Below are 19,769 nucleotides of genomic sequence, written 5' to 3'. Positions count from 1 at the left end.
TTTTTTTAGGAGAAAGTTTTAACACCAAAGGTTTCCGTTGATAGAAATAATTAAGGAGAATCTAAAAGGGTAAAGCCATTGGGAGTGACTAAACTAGATATTAATATATAGTAGAATTGATATTCAAAACTAAGCCTTCCAGATATTGAAAATTTACTTCCTTCTCATTGGTGGGAACATCATGGATAGTATTAATCTAAAATCCAATAAAGGGGGGCCTCCCCTGGTGGCGCAGCTGGTCTGCGAATCCGCCCGCAGCCTCTGCAGCACAGGTTCCATCCCTGGCCGCCTGCAAGGGTCCCACATGGCACGGCAGACCTCTCCTGCCGCCTGCTGCTCCCCTCAGCAGTGTATTTCATCAGTCTGCCTGTTCTGTTCCCTGCTCTGTCTCTGGTGAATCCTCTCACCCTCCCATGCCTCTGGCCTGTACCCCGGTTCTTGTATAAATAAATAAATAAATAAAATCTTTTTTAAAAATCCAATAAAGGGGACATCAGATTTGTTATTTAAAAACAGTTACTTGAGTCATTATAGTGATATAATTCAATGAATTAGGGAAACGATTTCAGTGAAGAGGGAACACAACAAAAGACACGGCTTCTGAACATACTGCAGGCTTAGACTATCAAGTTCAATTTTAGTTTGAATCAACTCAATCCAAAGAAAAATGAACCCTTTTCACCTTACTTGGAAAAACTGCAGAAAATTAAGCTTTTATTTCATAATTTTCCATTTGTTTTACTGGAAGAATTTTGATTTGGGTTTTCTTGTGGTGGTGGTAGTGGTGTTAGCTATATATGCTATTGATTAATTCAACCAAATGTTTGGGAGGGCAGGACTTGAGATGCTGGCAGATGTTGCTGTTTCTAACAGAATATATCAGAGAGGAGTTAACCAATTTCTATGCTGAAGTTTCAATTACAGTTTCCTGAGGAAACACATAAAATGAATCATTTCTGTTCTATTCCCAAATAAGGTTAGATTTTAAAGTTCAGGCAGGAGTCAAGTAAGCATAGTCTTTCACTAACCAAACTTCTTTGTCAATATCTCCCTTCCAGTTAGAAGCCTCTAAGTGAACTTGGGAAAATAATGGGATCAGACCATAATGGTCCAGGAGGAAAGAAAGGGCTAGCTGGTTGGGAATTGAAGGAGGAGAGAGCATCAAATGGAGGATAATAAGGTTCCAATCATACTAATTTAGTGTTTTGATTTCACAATCAAAGGAAGACTAAAAAAGGTATAATAATTGTTTATTAAAACAGCTTTCACATATATACAAAAGTAGATCAAATGACATTATTATCCTCCAGGTACCTATTATCTAACCTCTACGATTATCCACTCAAGGCCAGCCTTGTCTCATCTATATCCTACTCATTGGGGCTCCCTGGTGGCACAAGGGGTTAAGACACAACCTATGAAACTATCTGCAGCCACTGCAGCATGAGTTCAATCCCCAGCCAGGGAGCTACCCACATGGCACAGCAGACCTCTCTTGATTTGCCCACTGCTCCCCTCAGCAGTGTATTTCAGTCAGTCTGCCTGTTCTGTTCCCCACTCTGTCTCTGGTGAATCCTCTCACCCCCACACCTCTATCCTGTACCCCAGCTCTTGTATGTATAAATAAATAAATCTTTAAAAAAAAGAAAAAAGAAAATGGCACATATTAGGCAATTGCAAATCTGAAATATTTGGCTACTAAGAATCTTAAGAGCTATCATAATTTCTGACAGCTGGAAAAATGGATTCTCCAGAGAGTGACCTACTCTGTCAGTTTTGCTACAACATCTTCCATAATCACCAAAGAAAAAATGAACATACCTGATTGCAGAAAGATGCATCTATGAATTTTATTTATTTATTTTAAAGATTTATTTATTTATGCATACAAGAGCTGGGGTACAGGCCAGAGATGCGGGGGATGAGAGGATTTACCAGAGACAGAACAGAACAAGCAGATTGACCGAGGTACACTGCTGAGAGGAGCAGTGGGCGAGACAGGAGAGGTCTGCTGCGCCATGAGGGTTGCTCCCTGGCCAGCGAGGGATCGAACTCGTGCTGCAGAGGCTGTGGATTGCTTCATAGTGCGGTGCTTAACTACTTGCGCCACCAGGGAGGCCTTGAATTTAATAGGTATTAAATAAATAACAATTTATTTTGCTTTCCTGTTTACTTTACTTAACATTATTTAAAGCTGTATGTTTGTAAATTTAAAAAGATGAAAACTAAAAATAATAAAACTTTGGATAACTTAAATTTAAACATTTTCTTTTATAAAGTATATTTTCAGCATGCATATAATTTTAATTTTTTACTATCTGCTATTGTTAATAAAAAATAATATGTATCTATGTTATATGTTATAGTTGTATATCTGCATTTTTTTTAAAGATTTATTTATTTTTGCATACAAGAGCTGGGTTACAGGCCAGAGATGCGGGGGCTAATAGGACTCACCAGAGACAGAGTGGGGGACACAACAGTTTTATATATATATAAAACAATAATGAAAGAATAAGATTAACTTATAGCAAATGGTGAAATGAAATTATGTTACTTTAGTTCTTTCATTAAATTTTATTTCTTTTAATGAATATTAAACAGGAAGTACTATAATGTATTTAATAGCATAATGCCTAACAGAGATGCTTACATATTTAGGTCTTTGATATTTATCAACCAAATAGATTTGAAATCATTACTCATCTGTTTACTCTCTGTTTACTCATTCAACAAATATTTACTGAAGACCTACTTCATCCAATGAAATGAGTATTACCACTGATTTAGAAAAGGACCAAATGATTTATTAAATTATGAAATATTATTAATGAACATGAAATTATAAAAATATAAGTGTATGACTAAAGAAATTTTTTTTTAAGATTTATTTATTTTTGCATACTAGAGCTGGGGTCCAGGCCAGAGATGTGGGGGTGGGGTGAGAGGATTCACCAGAGACAGAGTGGGGGACAGAACAGGCAGACTGACTGAAATACACTGCTGAGGGGAGCAGCGGGGTGAGTCAGGAGAGGTCTGCTGCGCCATGTTGGTTGCTACCTGGCTGGCCAGCTATCGAACTTGTGCTGCAGAGGCTAGGGATTGCTTCATAGTGCGGTACTTAACCCCTTGCGCCACCAGGGAGGCCAGACTAAAGAAATTATAAGATGGATTCCTCATGTAACCATCCTTCCACACACACCCTCAGGAGCAACACTTCTTTCCTGAACCTGACCCCCTCCCTATACTCTAGTGATCAACAGGATAGAGATTACTTGATGACACACAGGAAGCCCCATAGTTCCCAGCTTGTGTAGACTCCTTCCAAGGCCTGGTCATTTAATTTTTGTAAAATGTGCAAAACTAAGCATTTTACCACATTCAATTAAGACTGCTTTCTAATTCGTATCTAATTTTGCATTAATAATCTCACATTCTTACTCTTCAATACAGTCCCCCCTAAATATATAAGCTTCCAGACCCCAAAAATCTGGCCTGCCACTAGAACCACTATCCTGATTATTATGTATTCTTTACTTCCAGATGGGTTATGCAATGTGAAACTGTCCCCAATTAAAAATCTTCCAAATATTTCCATGAGTGCTTTTTTTTTTTTTTTTAAGATTTTTATTTATTTATTTATACAAGCACTGGATACAGACAGAATCACGGGAGGGTAAGAGAATTCATCAGAGCCAGAGCGGGGAATAGAACAGGCAGACTGACGAAATATACTGCTGAGGGGATCAGCGGGCATGGCACCTGGCACCATGTGGACCCTCACCTGGTGGCTGGGGATCGAACTAGCGCTGCCAAGGCTGCGGGCAACAGAGGCTGCGGGCAGCTTCGCAGCCCAGTGCTCAACCGCTGCACCACCAGGGGAGGCCCCAAATATTTCCATGAGTTCTAACCCTTGCTTGCTTAGGGAGCTACTTAAAAAAATTGACTGGCCTTTCACAGGAGTGTGGTAAATGGTTTGTGCTTGTATTTCACAGCAGGGGACAACCAGCCTTGGGGGTAGACCTGTTGGCTTTCTCTCCTTTGAGACAATGACACACAGAATAGAACAAGGCACGGAGAATCACCTCCCTGACTAGTCCCTCCAAAAGGAAATTACTAATGGGAGGCTGACTTGTTAGGCACACAGAATATTTGCAACAATCTGAATAATTTGCCAACATTGAAAAATGAAGAGGTTTCACACAAAAACTTGGTTTTTTCGCTTATTTCAGATTGTTGGAAGATGCGACCACTTGGCTCACATTTCTGCCTGGCATGGCACCAGCCTGTCGGGTTGAGCAGGGCTTTGTGAGGACCAAGGCCCCCCAGTCACTTTACTTACAGGTGATTTGTTACTGCGGACATGTGCAAACACTGAAAATGGCTCTGTTGCACAAAATGGTTTCTCTGGTGATCTTTAAAAATTAAAGCTAAAGATAACAAGGAACAAGTTTCCCCAAATGCGCCAAGATAACTTTCTTGAAATATTTCCTGTAAAGGCGCTCATGAGGTACCAAATGACATTCAACAATCTAAGTGCACAATAATGTACAGTTTGATACATAAAATTAGAAATCTGCAAAGGTTGATCTCTAATGAAATAACTTCCTAGCCAGAAGTAGCAACAAGTTAAGCATGACTATAGATATGAAGTTGTTGAATTTTAGCAAGTGTCAAAATCTCTCCTAGAGACTTTGTTGAAACTGATTGCTGGGGTTCATCCCCACTTTCTGATTTGGTTGGTGGAGGGGCTAAGAATTTGCTTTTCTAATAGGTTCTTAAGTATTGTCTATGCTGCTGGCTCTGACCTGCTTCTTGGGAACCAGTGATGTATGCTACCTAAATATGGTCACCTGGCTAGAAAGGGAGAATCTTGGTTCTTCTCTAGACCAGTGAAATCAGGATCTATAGGTGGTTTGTAGGAACATTAGATTTTGAGATGCCCTGGACTAACTTGTTCCCGAGTCAATCTGGTAAAAATCACCTAGGACATTTGTAAAATATACAGCATGCCAAGTCTTTCCCTTAGAAATTCTTAGGAGCAATCTGTTTTTTAAAATATTTATTTATTTACGCATACAAGAGCTGGGGTGCTGTGGATTGCTTCAAAGTGCTGATGCTTAACCCCTTGCACCACCAGGGAGGCCCCAGCAATCTGTTTCTGTCAAGCACTCCAGGTGATTTTTTTTTTTTTAAAGATTTATTTATACATGCAAGATCTAGGGTTTAGGCCAGAGGTGCAGGAGGGTGAGAGGATTCACCAGAGACAGCGTGGGGAGCAGAAAAGTCAGATGCATTGAAATAAACTGCTGAGGGGAGCAGCAGGTAAGACAGGAGAGGTCTGTTGCGCCATGTGGGTCAGCTCCCTGGCCAGGATCGAAATTGTGCTGTAGTGGCTACAGATTGCTTCACAGTGCTGAGACTCAACCCCTTGCACCATCAGGGAGGCCCCCCAAGTGATTCTTAAAATGAGAAAGGTTAGGGAAAGATAAAATAGTTGGTGGATTAATAAACCTAAAGAGTAATATGGAGATACCTCAAAAAATTAAAAACAGAAATTCCATACATTCCTGTTATTTCACTTATGGGTATTTATCCCTCAAATACAAAAACACTAAATTGAAGAGATAAGGTACTCCTGTGTTTGTTGCAGCATTATTTGTAATAGCCAAGAGCTGGAAACAACCAAAGTCCCTATCAATTGACAACGGATAAAGAAGATGGACTCAACAGAATACTATTCAGTTGCATATATAAAAAAGATGAAATCCTGCCATTTGCAACATGAATGGACTTAGAGGGTATTATGATTAATGAAATAAGTCAGAGAAAGACAAACACTGTATGATTTCATGCACACATGGTATATAGAGCAAACAAAACAACAGATGAACTAAATAATACAAAAAATAATAAACTTTGGACTATGAGACCAACTGGTGGTTACCAAGAGGAAAAGTACAAGAGAGGTGGGTAAAGCGGGTAAAGGGGGATAATTGTTTGGTGAAGGATGAAATTGGAGTTAATATATACATACATATGTTGATTTTCAATGACACACACCCGAAACCTATATGGTATTAAATATACTATTACCTCAGCAACAACAGAAAATCTAAACAGGGAGTTATGTTAATAAAATGGGGATGATGGGGCCTCCCCGGTGGCGCAGCGGTTGAGCACTGGGTTGCGAAGCTGCCCGAAGCCTCTGCAGCGCCAGTTCGATCCCCGGCTGCCGGGTGAGGGTCCCACATGGCGCGCAGACCTCTCCTGCCGCCCACTGCTCCCCTCAGCAGTGTACTTCGGTCCTTCTGCCTGCTCTGCTCCCCGCTCTGGCTCTGGTGAATTCTCTCACCCTCCCGCGCTTCTGACTGTGCCCAGTGCTTGTATAAATCAATCAATCAATCTTGTATAAATAAATAAATAAATCTTTAAAAAAATAATAAATAAAATGGGGATGAGCAAATGAAACAGAGAAAAATTGGAAGCCCCAGGGGAGAAAATTGGTAGCATGTCTTCCACTATTTGGGGCACTGTAGCTGCTGGCGTGCATTCCCACTATGGAGAGAGATCCAACAGGTTGTCAAAGTTAAAAACATGCTATTGTTAGTAAGTTTTCAAAGTGAATAATCTTGTTCTGGAAGTTAGGTGTTCAGAAGATCAGTTTATCTGAAGGATGTTTTGCTGTTAATCCCTATATATTTTTTAAAATTTATAATCATTAAGAATTCATTTTATTTTTAAGTGCCTTATTTATTCTCTTACATCTTTGTTAATTTTTGGATAGTATTTGATTTCTCCCCTTGGTGTAGTCCCTGTATCTATCCCCTGTAGCACCCTATTCCATCACCACAGTCCCTTGTGCTCTTCCCTCACATTATCACTCTCCCCTTCCGCTCCCCATCCCCTGCTGTAAGCCTCTGATGCCAGCAGCAAGTATGCATACGCATATGCAAGTTTTGTCTCCGCCCCCTCTGCCCCCTTTGGTTTCTCCATATTCTGCATGTAAGTGAAGCCATTGAGTATTTATCTTTATTTTATTTCCGAGATTCCAATTCCACCCTAAGCTGCACTGAGTTTTTGATGACGACAGGTCTGGCAAGTGGCATGGTTGTGATCCTCTGGTCCAGCAAGTACTGGGCTGTGGTCCCATTAAGTTCTCCAGCTGGAGATCTGAGAGTGAGAAGGTATTCAGCCAAGAAGAGAATGTTTTCAACTGCCTCCAGAATAGAGAGCATTTATTTCTAATCTAGTCAAAGGGTGCATGTAGCGCACTGCTAATAAGGGGTGGTATGTGCAGAGAATGACGTTGCCCTCTTAGGAGGGAGGGAGTTACATCAGGGCTGTGACTTGGAGGCTGAAGGGGCTGTGCACTGGCTATGCATGCAGCTCACTGCAGGAGACTAAGCCAGTTAGAGGCAGCCAGCCATTCTGATTCTTGGGATCCTGCAGATGGAAGACAAATGTCAGGGTGATAGGGTAATCACTGCTATCAGAGCTATGATCAGCTAGTGGGCAGGCACCTCTGGTCCAGAAGGAAAGTTGTCCCCAGAACCCTGAGGACAGATGGGGGCAGACAGACAAGACTCCCACCCAGCCTTCCCTGGGCGGGGCCTTCTGGGATGGCCTGTACTTGGAGTCTGTGGGGGAAGAACCACTAACCAGGAGGCTGCTTCTCCCTGGGGCCAGCCCTCAGGAGCAGTGTGACATTAGCAGGAAGGGGCTACTGACCAAGGTTCCCTGCTCTGGGCATGGAGCAAAACATTTGGGCACATTCGCTTTCTACCTTCTCACCACGGAGTTTTAGTCACATTTTCTTCTTGGGTATTTTGAAACTTAGTGTGAATATTTAGGAGTGCTTTTTAAGATCCTTTGATGAAAGGTGCAACAGAAGTGCAAAGTATTACTATCAACACTATAATTTTTTTTTAAGATTTATTTTATTTTATTTATGCATAGAGGAACTGGGGTATAAGCCAGAGGTGGGGGGCGGGAAGGCGGTGAGAGGATTCACCAGAGACAGAGTGGGGCCCGGGCAAATCTACTGAAATACACTGACTGCTGAGGGGAGCAGCAGATGAGACAGGAGAGGTCTGTTGCAACATGTGGGTTAGCTCCCTGGCCAGGGATCTAACTCAGGCCTCAGTGGCTGGTGATAGCACTGAGACTTTCACACCTGTGCCATCAGGGAGGCCCAACACTGTAAATATTTTAACAATAGCAGCAGTGCCATGAGTAGGTAGAATATAGGTGCACATTTCAACTTCTAATATGCTTAGGAGAATTGCTTGAAGGTTAAGAACAGTAAATATGCAGGAGTGAGAAGAGAAGCCAATAGTGGAAGAAAAGAAGACATTGAGTTTGGGTAAGAGACCTCCTATTTTACTGCCCAGCTAAGGTGGTAATGCCCATGCCCACTGAAACTGAGACAAGACACCATTTCCCCTTCAGAGCCAGCTACACACAAACACATGCACACGCACACACACACAGACACTGACAGCTAATAGGACAAATAAATCAAGTCCAGGCCTAGCTTTTAAGCAAAACTCGGCTGCTTCTGGGCATGCTGCTGTCCTGCAAGCACACAGGCTCCAGGACCTGCCAATCTGGCAGCCCGACTGTCACAGAGGGAGGGGTGATGGAAGCTATGGGGACAGCACCACAATCTGCTGTGGTTGCCAGGTGCCTGGGTGACACTGGAGCAGGCTAGAGCTGGGGGAGGGAGCAAAAAGAGGGGACAGGGTAATGCATGTCCAGGCTGGGTTTTTCCGCCATCATAGGACCTGGGGATTTTGCTGGCAAGAGTAACCAGCTGGGTTGAATTTAGTGCAGTTTCTTAAATGCTCTCAAGCAATAGCTGGAGCTAGAAATTAATAATAACTACCAGCTGCATATAAATGATTTTCCAGGCACAGCGCTGAAAGCAGCCTCTACATTTTCTCATTTAATCTCCAAACAAGCCTATGAGGTAACAGTGCCTCTCCCATTTTACAGATAAAGCTGAGGCTAAAAGACATGCCCATGACACCACAGTAAGAAGCTGAGTTAGGGTCTGAATGAAAGAAATTTTAGGTCCAAAGCTGCTTTGCCAAGGTGACTTCCCTAGCAACAATCAGGGCTCTTAAATTTTGTTTTCTTGGTTATTATAGGCCTGACCACACAGCATCTGGAATACAGTTGTCTACAATATGATAGCAAAAAGTTTTCTTCCAACTGTATTACTCAGTTTTTTATCCTTTTCTACAAATGGATCTTTGCCAAAAGAAGAGTTACTTTTAAGTCAAGGAGATGTGAACCAAGGTCTTCTCTAACGGGGCCCACCCAGCAGAGGCTTCCTTCCGTATTTGGTGCCTCTTTTGGATTCTGTCTCCAGTCTCTTTCCACTTTCCAATCTGTACTCCAGACTGTGGACAGAAATAACTTTGAAAAACTTGTCTGTTTGAAAATCTCCAGGGCTCCCAACTCCCTCCAGAATAAAGTCCTTTCCCTGCTGGGCAGCCTGCTCTCCAGCTCTCTACCACAGGCCCTATGGTCTAGCTCCTGCTGGATTGCTCTGTGCCTGAACCCTGTGTGCACTTTCACACCTCCCTGTTATTATTAGCCCTTGCTAGTCCCTCTCCCTGCAATGGCCTTGTCTTACCTCTTTCTCCATCTGGCAAATGGCTATCCTCCAAAGTCCAGTTCATATGTCCCTGCCTCTCCCTCAGCTTCCTGACCCAGAGTAGAATTTATTACATTCACCCAACCCCCACAGCACCTAGTACACAGGTAAAAGGTGCTACTCACTTCCAACCACATTATATTTTTCTATGCAGCTGAATCGTTTCCCATCTACTAGGGCATTTTTTACCATCTTTACCCCCCAGGGATCCTGGTATTCAGCTAATGCTCTGTTTATAGAGGAAACAGATGCAAAGGAACTCTGCTCACACAGCACCACAATTGCCAATGCTCTTGAAGAATTTTATGAAGATTTGAGTAAATGAGCTTAGCTGGCCTCAAATTCCTTCTATACACATCTATACAAATTCCTTCTATACACATTCATTGCTGTGATCAGCAATGAAGTAGAGAAGACCTCACTTACTCCACCGAAGGATATGAGAGCGGACAGAGGGTTACCCCAAATTTCCACCAGAGCACCTTTGCTTTTCCCCCTTGCAAATGAAGAATATTTTGTTTGGACAAGTGAAAAGGGTCTATTGCTAAAAATATAGTTTAAAAGGCACTGGTCTATATGCCTTTGTCACCTCATGCTTAACTATAAGAACTTCTTCCTAAGTAGTTTTCTAACCTCTAGCCTATTCTTCCATTCAACTTGTGTATTGTTGACAGATGAAATTTTAAAAAAAATATTTGAATTATAAAGTTTATAAGTAACAAGTTATGAAACATAACTGTAAAATAAATATAAGCCAACTAACCGTCCAACCCTATTATCTGAACATTAAGAGTACCTTGCACCTACCTGAATATATCGCATCTATCTCAGCCCCTTGCCTACCACCCAGGGCTAACTTTTTTTTTTTTTTAAGATTTATTTATTTATTTATGCAAGCACTGGGCACAGTCAGAAGCGCGGGAGGGTGAGAGAATTCACCAGAGCCAGAGCGGGGAGCAGAGCAGGCAGAAGGACCGAAGTACACTGCTGAGGGGAGCAGCGGGCGGCAGGAGAGGTCTGCGTGCCATGTGGGATCCTCCTCCAGTGGCCGGGGAGCAGCCGGGGATTGAACCGGTGCTGCAGAGGCTGCGGGCAGCTTCGCAACCCAGCGCTTAACCGCTGGGCCACCGGGGAGGCCCCACCCAGGGCTAACTTTTAACATTGAACTTTTTATTCTATTATTTTTAAGAATATAGTTTTACTACATGTATATGTATATATACATATATACCCATATATACATAAATACACACTGTATTATTGATTTTGGAAGTCTGTAGAAGTAGAACCCTACTGTGTGCATCCTGAGACATGCTATTTCACTCAATATTATGATTCTGGGCCTCTCTGGTGGCGCAAGGGGTTAAGCACCGCACTATGAAACAATCCGCAGCCTGTGCAGCACGAGTTCGAGTCCCGGCTAGCCAGGGAGCAATCCACATGGCTAGGCAGCAGTTCTCTCCTGCCTTGCCCACTGCTCCCCTCGGCAGTGTATTTCAGTCAATAAATAAATCTTTAAAAAAAATTATGATTCTAAGATTTCATCCATGTTGATTTTTTTTTAAAGATTTATTTTTATTTATTTATGCATACAAGAACTGGGGTATAGGCCAGAGGTATGGGGAGTGCCAGTGAGAGGAGTCACCAGACACAGAGTGGGGAGCAGAACAGGCAGATCTCCTGAAATACACTGGTGAGGAGAACAGCAGCAGGTGAGACTGGAGAGGTCTGCTGCATCATGTGGGTTAGCTCCCTGGCCGAGGATCAAACTCATGCTGCAGTGGCTGGTGATAGCTTGATAGTGCTGAGACTTTAATGCCTGCGCCACCAGGAAAGCCCCATATTTATACACTTAACCTGCTTATTTTGTTGTTACACAGTACTCCAGTGTTTATCATACTAGTTATTTACTCCTTCTGCCAACCAACTCTGAGTTTTTCCAATGTTTCACTATTATGGGTTATGTGGCTGTGAAGATTTTTGATGCACAAAGTGTATTTGAGAATTTCTAGAAACATGATGGTAGGCCATAACGTACACAAATGTCCAACCTTGTAAAAAAACAAACAACTCAATGTCACCATTACTTTCAAGGTAAAATTCAAACCTATTATTCCATGCCAATTACAATCTGGCTCCAACCCAAATTTCACACCTTTTCTTTTAGCCCCTCCCCCAACCTCTCATTCTAGTTAAGCAGATCTGCTCCTGGATATACAACACAGTCTAGTCATTTCAACAATGAAGTTTGCTCCTTCATTTCTAGTTTCTAACTCCTACCTTCCACTACTTCCCCTGGGTTCTCCTTCCTTTATGAAACTTAACTCAATCTCATCTGCCCACAGCATTCTCTCCTTAGTTCCTAAAATACCAATTTTCTGTGCATCAGTCACATGACATCAGCCTCTGCATCGCCCCTCCCCTCCCAACCTTAGGATATTGAGTTTCATGTTGCCTTCTTGGAAAAATGGACATTCTGACTAAGCTGTGTAATCAGATTTATTTGAGAACTCAGCATTTCCAATTTTAGTATTTGGTACCTTTCTCACCACTCTCTTGATAATGGAATTGCTTTCTTGGCAGCTAGGAGAAAGGATTAATTTTGGATTTAATACTTTGCTGTATAACTTTTGACATGATTATGTCTTTTTTTCCAATCAAATCATAGGCATCTTAAAGTACAGAGACCATCTTTTATATCCCTTTGTACTCTCCATAACAGTCAACATAGTCTTATGTATTCATCAAGAATTCAACAAATAATTCAACACTTCAGTGGATATGTGAAAATACAGAGGGTTCTATGTCTCTTAATAGTAGTGACAAAGAGAATCTAGACAAAACTAAAGAAATAAAATTGAAAGATTATTTCCCCTAAAGAAAATATTACAGAGTACTCCTAGAAAAAGTATTCAGCAGTCAGGTTTTCTATACTTATCCATTTCCTGTAACTTTTTTTTTCAAATTTATCCAAATTAAACACCATCCTAACAAAATTAGTTTAAATAAAATATGATATAAATATATAAAATATATACATATAAAACCATAAGTGTGTATATATATATATGTATCTGTATAAACATATCTATTTTGTACAAGCTTAGAAAGTAAAATAAAAGCAGAAGCAGTCTAGATAGGAAATTTCCAAACACAGAGATAAGAAACAAGTAACATCTAAATCTTTTTTTTTTTAATTTTTTTTTTTTTATAGAGGCATGTTTTATTTATTTGTTTGTTTGTTTTGTTTATACAAGCACTGGGTACAGTAAGAAGAGCAAGAGGGTGAGAGAATTCACCAGAGCCAGAGCGGGGAGCAGAGCAGGCAGAAGGACCGAAGTACACTGCTGAGGGGAGCAGCGGGCGGCAGGAGAGGTCTGCGCGCCATGCGGGACCCTCCTCCGATGGTGGGGGAGCAGCCGGGGATTGAACCGGCGCCGCAGAGGCCGCGGGCAGCTTCGCAACCCAGCGCTCAACCGCTGCGCCACCGGGGAGGCCCACATCTAAATCTTTAAACTGCCTAATAAGTTACTCTTTGGTGAAAGCAAAACCTTGGTTAAGTTTAATTCTATGGCATCTGTCTCCAAACTATGTTAATGCCAATTTTCATTACAATTATAAATGGGAAAGAATTCATTTAGTTAAACCACCTTTTCTCTTCTAATCATTCTCTTTTGATTAAGTAGCTTCCCACTTTCCTAAAGACATTACATTACATAAAATTCAAGGTAGAAACAAACCATATTAGCTTCCAATAAAAATGTATAATTCAGTTTTATTAATAGGAACGTTTTTGAGAGTTTATTGTATTTGTGATCCAAGTACATGATTCTTAAATATGAAAGGTTTTGGCACAACCATATAATCATTTAGTAAAACCACTGTTTATTAGACCCCAAGAAAAACAAAAAGGCACTTTCTCTTTTTGGTATAAAGATATCATACTTTTTTTTTTTGTGGGACCCTCACCGGTGGCCAGGGATTGAACTGGCGCTGCAGAGGCTGCGGGCAGCCTCGCAACCCAGCGCTCAACCACTGCGCCACCAGTGGAGGCCCCTAAAGATATCATACTTAAAGTAGAGTTCAGCTTGTCATTTCTTTGATGGAATTTATTTTTCTTCCCCTTTGCCAGACTCCTCCTCCTCAAACTGGACTAAAGGAGCATGTCTGTTAGCCTGAGAACCTTCTTGATAGAACACTTTCTTAATCGTGCCATCCTTTGGAGCCTTTATAGTATGCTGCAGAGACACAAAACATGGCAAAACATATAGTTGTTAAATTAATGAGTGCTGAGCATACAGCAGTTAAGAAAGTTAGATGAAAAATGAAAAATGAAGCCATCTGTCTTGATGCCGTGTCATCTATCAGTCATCCCAATGCATAATCATCCCATCCATAATCACATCACATAGAAACTAACATTTTTACGGTGTGCCTGGGGTTGGGAGGAGTCACCCTCACTAATGTACACAACTACAGCCCACTCAAGGTCTCTAATTGGGGAGCTCTGATCTAGCAGGTAAAACTCAATGCAAGCTCCACAGTAGAATCTCACTGGGAAACTTTTAAAATACTACTGACCTTTGGGTCCCACTCTGGGAGATTCAACTTATTATTTTTAAAGATTTATTTTATTTATTTATGCATATAAGAGCTGGGGTGTAGGCCAGAGGGGTGTGTGTGGTGGCAGAGGGCTTAGAGGATTCACCAGAGACAGGGTGGACAGCAGAACAGGCAGCCTGACTGAAACACTGCTGAGGGGAGCAGTGGTGAGCCAGGAGAGGTCTGCTGTGCCATGGGGGGTCATCTCCCTGGCCTGGGATCTAACTCATGCTGCAGTGGCTGCAGATAGCTTCATAGTGTTGAGACTTAACCCCTTGCACCACCAAGGAGGACCTGGGAGAGTCAATTTAATTGGTATGGAAAAGTACATCTTAAAAACTCCCCAGGTTGGGTCTCCTTGTTGGCATAGGGGTTAAGTCTCAGCACTTTCACACTATCATGGCTGCAGCCTGATTTCATCCCCAGCCAGCGAGCTAATTTACATATGGCACAACAGACCTCCCCTGCCTTTCCCGCTGCTCCCCTCAGTAGTGTATTTCAGTATATCCACATGTTCTGCTCCCCACTCTGTCTCTGGTGAATCCTCTCACCTCCTGCACCTCTGGCCTACCTATACCCCAGTTCTTCTATGCATAAATAAATCAATTTTTTTTTTAAAAAAGAAAACTCCTACGTGGCTAGAATATGTGGGATCCTAAGTTCAACATCAGAAAATACCAATAGTTAGCATTCAGCTGGGATAATGCCTAAATCTAAGCTAAGTGAAAAAGTACTTTAAGAGAAGGATGGTTTTGTTTTGTTTCCTGACATTAATGGTTCATCAATACATGGTTCTTAATATTTTAAATGGTATTAACTTAATGATTAGGTTTGATAGCTCCCAAAGTTTACCTGTGATTTCACTTACCTCCATTTTCATGGCAATCATAACCATTAGAGAATCTCCAGCTTTCACTTTGTCTCCAGCTTTTACAAACACCTAGAGATTCAGAGTGACAGGTTAATATTGAAAAACACAAGGTCCTTCATGGTTCATAGAGTTGGTATATAAATGTACAGAGCCTACATGTGGTTGTTTGCCAAAGGTAAATGTACTGCTGCAAACTGGAGACCCAAAGGTTAATCTAGCATTGTGGGCTCTTTTGACAGTGGCGGGGGTGAAGGGGGAGTAGAGGCGCTACTTAGCTTCCCATCCCCAACCCCAAACCATATAGACTTGCTTGACTCAGATCAATATGTTTTAAATATCTTAGGATCTTCTTTTTCCCCATGAAAGTACAGATAAGACATACCAACAACAGGGAAGAACCACTAAATTTTCACCATACTCAGGATAGTGTTTCAAGTCTTTAGGGTCTGAGTAGTAAAAGTACAGGTGACATCATATGAAAGAAACCTGACTGACAACCTCAGAAAAACAAAATTTCCTTTTTATTTTTATTATTTTTTAAAAGATTTATTTTATTTATGCCAACCAGAGCTGGGGTGTACATGAGAGATACTAGGGGTGAAAAGATTCACCAGAGACAGAGTAGGGAGCAGAACAGGCAGACTGACTGAAATACACTGCTGAGGGGAACAGTGGGTGAGTCAGGAGAGGTCTGCTGCACTATGTGGGTCAGCTCCCTGGCCGGGGATCATAACTCATGCTGCAGTGGCTGCTGATAGCTTCATAATGCTGACACTTAACCCCTTGTGCCACAAGGGAGGCCCCTCTTTTCCTTTTTAATGTATAAATGAACACATATATCCTATAAGCTCTCAGTATCTTCTTGGTTAACATGGTTATCAAGGAGTTTTTTGAAACATCATATAGTAGAGTCAGGTTCTAAAGTCAACATGTAGAATTAAAATTGTGAAAAACTTTAGAAACACCCCTGAAATGCTGGGTGATAATTTAGTAGTGCTCATGAACTCTGGGGACAGTTATGGGGAAAATGTATATCATTAAATATAAGACCCTTTGCAGGGATGTCCATAATATAGAGGTCTGGGGGAACTCAGAGTGACAAGCTAAAGGCAGACCGAAGTCTCCAGTTTCTAGCTCAGAAACCCCCTGGGGCAAACATTTCAGAGGTGAAATGTTTTATTATACTTATACAATTTATTTTCCTCTGCCCTTTTTTTGGTAGTAAAAATAGAGAATTTACTTTAAGATTTAAATAAATTTGAGGGGACTTTACTACATTCAAGCATATAAAAGGAGTCTACTAGTCCATCATCATTTGAAATTGTCAGTGTAGATCTCAGCTCTGAATGTATACTGCATTCAACACCAAACCATGTTGTCCTTCACCAAAACTGCCTTTCAAACTTTATTTTTTTTTTTAAATAGAGGCATGTTTTATTTATTTATTTATTTGTTTGTTTGCTTGTTTGTTTATACATGCACTGGGTACAGTCAGAAGCGCAGGAGGGTGAGAGAATTCACCAGTCAGAGCGGGGAGCAGAGCAGGCAGAAGGACCAAAGTATACTCCTGAGGGGAGCAGCGGGCGGCAGGAGAGGAGAGGTCTGCGCGCCATGTGGGACCCTCCTCCGGTGGCCGGGGAGCAGCTGGGGATCGAACCGGTGCTGCAGAGGCTGCGGGCAGCTTCGCAACCCAGCACTCAACCGCTGCGCCACCGGGGAGGCCCCCTCAAACTTTATTTTAACACAGACACAATTATGTACATTAGAGAAAATATTATTGTTTTATGATAAAATTGTTTCCTGTTAAATTTAACATTAAAAATAACAAACATTTTTTTGATAATATTTGGTGAATGCTTCATTTTAATCATAAAAAGAAAACTGGGGGCCTCCCTGGTGGCGCAGCGGTTGAGCGCTGGGTTGCAAAGCTGCCCGCGGCCTCTGCGGCGCCGGTTCGATCCCCGGCTGCTCCCCGGCCACCAGAGGAGGGTCCCACATGGTGCGCAGACCTCTCCTGCCGCCCGCTGCTCCCCTCAGCAGTGTACTTCGGTCCTTCTGCCTGCTCTGCTCCCCGCTCTGGCTCTGGTGAATTCTCTCACCCTCCCGCGCTTCTGACTGTAGCCAGTGCTTGTATAAATAAATAAATAAATCTTAAAAAAAAAAAAAGAAAAGAAAACTGGGCCACCCTAGTGGAGCAAGGGGTTAAGTGTCAACACTATGAAGCTATCCACAGCTCCTGAAGCACAAGTTCAATCCTCAGCCAGGGAGTTACCCATATGGTGCAGCAGACCTCTCCTGACTCGCCCGCTGCTCCCCTTAGCAGTGTATTTCGGTCAATCCGCCTGTTCTGTTCCACACTCTGTCTCTGGTGAATCCTCTCACCCTATGCGCCTCTGGCCGGTACCCCAGCTCTTGTATGCATAAATAAATAAATCTTAAAAAAAAAAAAAAACAACCTAAGTCTACGTTGATGTAAATTCCCACTTTCAAAATCAACAATTTTTATTGTAAATTAGTAAATGGGCAATTTCATTGAAGACTATAATATTTAACTTGAATCTATCATAGATCCTCTTGTTTTCTTGAAATGGATGTTTTCCAGTGAGCAAGGTTTACAGAGGGAGAAAGGATATCTGTGACAAAGTTCAACACAGACATTTATCGGGCCTTGCTGAATGCTGTTCTACACATTCATGTCATTACCTTTTCAATGGTTCCCGTCATTGGAGCTATGGTGCCTCCTTGCATTCCTTCTGAGCCCTCCAAAGATAAGTATTTGGGGACTGGAATGCCAATCTGAACATTTCCTCCCTATAAAAAAAGACAAAGGAATATGAAATCAGGATCTTATCACTGTATTTTTACTAATATATGGTGATGATTATTTTTAAGACATTTGTTAAATGTTAGCCATCTTTAGTAATTTTAGGGTTCTGGGCCTCCCTGGTGGCACAAGGGGTTAAGTCTCAGCAGTATGAAGCTAGCAGCAGCCACTGCAGCACTGGTTTGATCCCCAGCCAGGTAGCTGGCCCACATGGCACAGTGGACCTCTCCTATCTCACCTGCTGCTCCCCGCAGCAGTATTATTTCAGTTGGTCCATCTGTTCTACTCCCCACTTTGTCTCTAGTGGGTCCTCTCATCCCCTGCCCCCCCTGGGCTACCCCCCAGCTAAAAATAAATAAATATCTTAAAAAAAATAATTTTAGGGTTCTCAAGTAGCTTTCTGACCTTGAACAAATTACTAAACCCCTTTCAGTCTTGGTTTCCTATTATAAAGGAGAAATGGTACACATACTTTTCAGGGGAGTAAAGAAGTTACTGTAGCAACTGTACCAGCATATAACTGAAGACAACCATGGCACAGAAGTGATTTTCAGTAACATCCCTACTATCAAGTGCTTAGTTGATGCCAGAAACTGTTTTTAACAATTATATATATCATGTCATTAATTATGAGAGCAACCCGATTCTGTTTTATAGCTTGGGGGCCTGAAACTCTAATTTGCCCAAGGTTGCACAGCTACTAAGTGGTAGGGCCAGGATTTGACCCAAAGCAATTTCACACTCCCGAACTGCTCATCACCACTCCATTCTACACCTCTACCATCAGATTGTTACAGCACAACTGCATATGAAAAGGAGGGCCTGATAAAATGAGATCATCCTTGATTCCACATAAAATAGTTTAATTACTAGAATACTATGGGCGACTTGCCATAAAGGACTATGATCAATAAGATGGTTTCCAAATGTTGAGAAGACACTGAAGAGGCTAGAATAGATCTGACAATACATTCTCTTTCTTTTGCTCATGCAGAATGCTAATGGCTCATTGGGCAGAAAGCTCCTAGCTAAAAGCACTGGGTTAGGAAACAAACACTTCACTAAATCTATGCAAAGCTTGCCTTAACCACTCTTTCACCGCCAAGAGACCAGAACTAACAGCACATCCACCTTCCTACTGCCACCTTCCCCACAAAATGAATATCCCATCCAACCTCCTCTCCCAATGGCCACCTCCTCCCCCAATGGCCACCTCCTCCCATCCCCAGTACCAGGAGGGTGGTGGTTGGGGAAGGGGTTCAGGTATCAAATACCTGAGAACACACCCACCCAGCAGGAAGAAACTCTGACAAAAAGGGTGCAAGGACAGTTTTCAGAATTAAAGGAAGAAGATGGATATGTGTCTATCAGTGAGATTCTGTGAGCAAAAGGGGTGTGTGGAAAACAAGAGAAGGCAAAAGGTAGCAAAGAAAATTGAGTGGAGGAGAGAAAAAAGGTCATAGCAGTGATTGGGAAATGGGATCTTTCTAATGTCTTTCAGTGGAATGCCTCTGGCCAAACAACTTCTCCCCAAACCCCAATGGTGTTGTTTTAAAGAAGAGACATTACCGCAGAGAATAGGTAAATAGTGTTTTCCAGGATAATTAGCTTAGTTTTACTAGCAACTCCATTAACAGAACATTTCAGGTAAGTGCTGTTATCCTCCGTATACAGATCACCAAGGACTTGGAAAATTTTATCTTCAATCTGAAAAAAAACAGGAAAATAAGATCCTTAAAATAAATGAAAAACCCTATAGAACTAATAAAATCAGAATCAGTTCTTTACTGTTAATAGTGTCAGAAGGT

General features: G+C 41.8%; 1 protein-coding gene across 1 annotated transcript in view; it reads right to left on the bottom strand.

Annotated features, from left to right (window-relative positions):
- Positions 1-13,520: 13,520 nt before the first annotated feature.
- The window catches only part of MCCC1 (methylcrotonyl-CoA carboxylase subunit 1), a gene marked incomplete at its 5' end in the record, with an annotated part of 49,080 nt that continues 42,831 nt past the window's right edge, over positions 13,521-19,769 (bottom strand). Inside the window, 4 exons of the mRNA XM_084231736.1 lie at positions 13,521-13,902; positions 15,135-15,206; positions 17,841-17,948; positions 19,531-19,668. Of these exons, the coding sequence (XP_084087862.1) occupies positions 13,774-13,902; positions 15,135-15,206; positions 17,841-17,948; positions 19,531-19,668 (447 nt within the window). The 3' untranslated portion in view covers positions 13,521-13,773. The remainder of the gene's footprint in view (positions 13,903-15,134; positions 15,207-17,840; positions 17,949-19,530; positions 19,669-19,769) is intronic.

This window comes from Talpa europaea (assembly GCF_964194135.1).
Source record: "Talpa europaea genome assembly, chromosome: 4".
NCBI lineage: Eukaryota > Metazoa > Chordata > Mammalia > Eulipotyphla > Talpidae > Talpa > Talpa europaea.
The sequence above is the reverse complement of the archived record's forward strand: the minus strand, read 5'-3'. Positions and strand labels throughout refer to the sequence as shown.